General features: G+C 46.0%; 1 protein-coding gene across 1 annotated transcript in view; it reads right to left on the bottom strand.

The window, feature by feature from the left end:
* The window catches only part of uba7 (ubiquitin-like modifier activating enzyme 7), a 136,641-nt gene that overhangs the window by 82,229 nt on the left and 49,412 nt on the right, over positions 1-5,000 (bottom strand). Inside the window, exon 20 of the mRNA XM_063215438.1 lies at positions 3,990-4,082. Within this exon, the coding sequence (XP_063071508.1) occupies positions 3,990-4,082 (93 nt within the window). The remainder of the gene's footprint in view (positions 1-3,989; positions 4,083-5,000) is intronic.

The following is a 5,000-nucleotide window of genomic DNA, read 5'->3' as shown; positions in this document are numbered from 1 at the left end:
AACGATAATGTGATATAGGAAAGGCACACAGGGGCAGAAGCTATAACTGGACCTGGCTCGAGAGTTCCAGCACTTGATCACAGTTTGCTCCAACACCTGATGACAGATTATTTTGCTCCTTGCGCAGGGCATTCTCGTTTTCCTACATTCTAATCACAAACTGTTCTATTCCACTAAAATGTTGACGCAATACTTGATGTGCATATAAAAAAAATTCTAATGCTCTAGAAACACTCCTGATGCAACACTGTTGGCACTGTTGATAAACATCTAACTGGAAACGTACTGTATCTTCTATTGCTAAAAAATGATTTGTTTAACTTTTAATTTGCTTTCAAATGTGAGGGAAAAGGGGCTATAGGAAAAAATACTGTGCACAATGTGACTGGAAAACATAAATGCTAATGGTTTATCAGTGAGTGTATCAGTCAATGGCAAACAGCCAGCAAGGGTTAAGGCCTGGCAGTATGAAGTCTGAGTCAGTGTGATGGCATGTCTCTGTACCATGTGTGCTAGGGACACCTCTGTGTGTAATTTCAATGGTATTTTGTGTAAAGGGAACATGAGTGTACACCAGGTAATGAGTGAATGCATCCGTGAGTAATGAGCAAAGGTTAGAAAAGGTCCATTAGCCAGAAATATATGTGTGTGTGCACATGTGATGTGTTTTTCAGGTGAGTCTGTGTGCGTGTATGTGTGTGTCTGTGTGTCTTTATCTTTTGAAGATCCGTGAAGAACATAATGTTCAGGTCTAATACAAGCAGTGTGATGATGAGTCAGTGAGTGAGTGAGTGAGTGAGTGAGTAAGTGATTCAATGAGTGAGAAAAGGGAAAAAAACAAAACAAAAAAACCCTCATTCTGGCCAATTCTCAGCAACTTATTTATGTACATTCCGGTCTTAGATCTTCGCCAAGGAAATGTACCTGCGCCACAGTGACCTAAGGTAGGCTACTGGGTTATCTCCAACACACTTGCCAGCTGAAGAGCACAGAAGGTTCTCAAGTTTATAGAGAGTGAAACAAGAAAAGTTGTGTGAGAGTCAGTGTGCTGTGTATTGTGAGATCTGTGTGTGTGTGTGTGTGTGTGTGTGTGTGTGTGTGTGTGTGTGTGTGTGTGTGTGTGTGTATGTGTGTGTGTGTGTGTTTGTGTGTGTGTGTGTGTGTGTGTGTGTGTGTGTGTGTGTGTGTGTGTGTGTGTGTGTGTGTGTGTGTGTGTGTGTGTGTGTGTGTGTGTGAATGTGAATGTGAATGTGAGCTGTGTGTGTTTGTTAATTAGACTGTGCCCGTGTGGCTTCTGAAATTAGTTCTGCTTCAGGGAGCAGATTTAGCAGCCAGGTTAGTGTCAGGTAAAGCTCAGGGGCTCATTCTGGAGACAAAGGTGGTGTGTGTGTGTGTGTGTGTGTGTGTGTGTGTGTGTGTGTGTGTGTGTGTGTGTGTGTGTGTGTGTGTGTGTGTGTGTGTGTGTGTGTGTGTGTGTATTGGAGACAGACAGGTGTGTACAGGTACTGAAACCACACAGTAGGGAAATAAAAGAACATCTGCCCCTGTATTAGAGTGTGTGCGTGCATGCGGTTGTGTGTGTGTGTGTGTGTGTGTGTGTGTGTGTGTGTGTGTGTGTGTGTGTGTGTGTGTGTGTGTGTGTGTGTGTGTGTGTGTGTGTGTGTGTGTGTGTGTGTGTGTGTGTAAGCTAAGGGCCATGAAGCGGGATTAAAGACGGTCCCCCTCCAAGGCCTGGCTGTGCATGTGTGTGTGTGTGTGCGTGCATGTGTGTGTGGGCAGTGCTCGCGAATGTGTATTTGTGTCCGACAGCAGGAGGAGGTGTGCCAGAGAGGGAGTGGCCATCTGTGCAGGTATTGAGTTAGCCGGCGGCCCTATTGTCTGACTCTCACTGGAACGCCCCCACACCTCTGTGACGCTGGACCCCGTAATTGCGGTTTGCGTGTGCGTTACCTGGAAGAGCCGATTCAGATCAGCCCTGCTGGTAAAGCCCATGTGGGCAGCCTGTTATTTTTCTCAAGTATATTTCGGGGTATTCTTGGATAGGAAAGTGAAGAATGGGACAGGAAATGAGTGGGAGAGAGAGATGGGGAAGGATCGGGGCGCATATAACCCAGGACGGAACTCGAACCTGGGTCCCACATGGCTCACTGGCACAGTACATTTTGCAGTGTTAAAGCCCACACTCAGAGAGTTGATTTGGCATCTTGAGTAGAGTGCATTTGGCCCCAGACTACTCCAGAGTAAGTGTTGAATATAACAACATTTTTTTTACCATGCAGTGCGTCACAGTATCCTGCTGTTTAAAAATATACATTACATCTCCAAACAATAATTCTAGTGGGAAAAACGAGACCCACCAATGACGGTGCAGGATGACGGAGGACAGGGGATGATTTGGGGTTGGCATGTTACGCATAATTATTACCATCACCACGGTGCCGTGAGTGAGTGAGTGAGAGAGAGGCACAGACTCCACCCAAAAGCCAGTTCAAACAAGCCAATCAGGACTTTCCCCTCCTCGACCGACGGGACATCCCCTAACATCTTATTTAAAACCATAAGCCCTTAAATTTTGGCTCGTCCTTTTATCTCTGTGGGTTTAAAAATGTGGTGGTTGCCTGGTAGGGAAAGCTTGCATGCTCCTTGCTTACTGAGAAAAGGGGTGCTCCCTCACCCCTACCACTTTCTTTCTGTTTAAAGTGCTTTCCTTTATTAGATAGTGACAGTGACGAGATGACGGGAAATGGATGAGAGACAGAGATGGGAGAGAATCGGGAGATGACCGCAGGCCACAATCGAACCCGGGTCCCCAGCGAAATAGCCGGGTACCTTAGCCATTTTAGCCACAGCCAAGGCCCACCCCCTTCACTTTCCAACGCAGTGTCGCAGTCTGTGTTTTTGGGACATAAATTAGTGAAATTACAAAATAAAACCGGGATTGCATAGCAGAAATATATTTACTTATATCGGTAGTTATAAGTTATAAGTTAAGTTCCTTGGTTGGTAAGGAGGGAAAGCTTACAAGCTGTCTGTAGAACTCAACCCTTGACCTTAGCCTGTGTGGGGTGCAATGTGCTAGGGCTATTATCGGTGCGGCCATCTGCGGTGTCCAGCCAGTTGCACTCTATCCCTGTATATGACAGGTGTGGCCGTGGCAACTGACCACGAGCTGATTGTCATCTTGGCTCTGGCGTCTGCTATCTTTGGCATTATCACACCGCAGGCACGGAGACTGCAGACTGCCCGCCCGCCCGGCAGTGGTCTTGACCGGTGTGTGTGTGTGTGTGTGTGTGTGTGTGTGTGTGTGTGTGTGTGTGTGTGTGTGTGTGTGTGTGTGTGTGTGTGTGTGTGTGTGTGTGTGTGTGTGTGTGTGTGTGTGTGTGTGTGCGTGTGTGTGTGTGAGTGCGTGTGTGTTTGGGGGTAGACCGTGGGTGCTCTCTATAAATCATGACCTTGAGACCAACAGCTGCATATCATTTTTTATTAAGACTCTCGCCTTTCTTACTTAACACTTTTTTTGTTTTTCTTCTCTGCACTTTCTCTTTTGCACTCTCTCTCTCTTTCTTTATCTTTCTCCCCTCCTCCCTCTTCCTCTCACCTTCTTCTCTGCAGTCTCTCTACATCTCTGCACCTCTATCTGTCTCTCTGCTCCCCATGAAAACTCTAAATATGGAGATTGTAGGAGCTGCTCCCGACCAGACCTAGACTAAACACTCTCCTTTTTCAAACACTATCAGACACTAATGTATCTTACCGCACTGCAGTCAAATGGAAACAATGGATTTTCTCTTCACAGCAACACACGAGGCAGATGACCATGGATAAAAAAATTATCACAGTGACTGTGATGATTACGTCATTGGTCACCAATCATAGTAATTGTTTCTGCAATAACATCAATGATATCAAATCCTCCAATTGTGATAATCATTGCAACGGCGATGATAATGATTGTATGAAATCTTCCAGTCTCCAATCTCATTACTGACCTTGAGTCGATCGGCCGTGGGAATGTCGTAGTTCTCCGCGCGCAGGTTGGAGGCTGCCACCACATAGTCCATGTGGAAATTGCTGTCGTCATCCTGCCACAGCAACAGAATAAGAGCAAACATTCAACTTTACCACTGCAGCACGACCACTCAAAACGACACAAAACAACAAATCTATATTTAAGATTGGCGCAAAGCGAAGGGTTCCATATAAATAACATTGTTTTGGGTAAATATGAACACAAAGACACCAGTTTAAAATAAAACCATGACGGAGATTTACCAGCATAAGAAACAAACTCCACATCTACATGTATATTTACATAAGGAGTTGTAAAGCTCCACATTTAGAGTTGGTGCAAAGCTCCAAAGTACTATTGTTTTTGGAAATCGGTATCAACACAAAGAGTCCAATTCAAAATCATGCTGCAGACGTACTATCAGCATTGGAAATAAACTGAGATAAACAGGCCTTTTCCAACAGCTGTAAGTTTATAAATGTGAGCACAAAGGATAGAAAGCTGGCCTGCCTCAGACAAGGTCAGCGTAGGAGGGGGTGACTGTGTGGGTCCCTTGCCGGCAGTGAAATGGAATATGGCCATATCTATCCCATAATATTTGGCTTTTTTACTCGACTATCAGTCCCCTCGGGCCCCGGGCTGTCTGAGTGAGGAGGGCCCCTTGCAGACAGTGACATCACCTTTTGGCAGGGCTCAAACCACTGCAACCACACACACATGCACACACACACACACACACGCACGCACACACACACACACACACACACACACACACGCACACACGGGCGCATGCACACACACACACACACACACACACACACACACACACACACACACACACACACACACACACATGCACAAAAACATGCACACACGCGCACACACACATGTACACGTGCGCACACACAGACACACACACACACGTCAATGTGCATAAACACACATGCACACACACGCAAAAGCTCGCACGCACACACACACACACACACAC

Source organism: Engraulis encrasicolus, chromosome 14 (assembly GCF_034702125.1).
Source record: "Engraulis encrasicolus isolate BLACKSEA-1 chromosome 14, IST_EnEncr_1.0, whole genome shotgun sequence".
NCBI lineage: Eukaryota > Metazoa > Chordata > Actinopteri > Clupeiformes > Engraulidae > Engraulis > Engraulis encrasicolus.
This window is presented reverse-complemented; position numbering and strand designations above follow the sequence as displayed.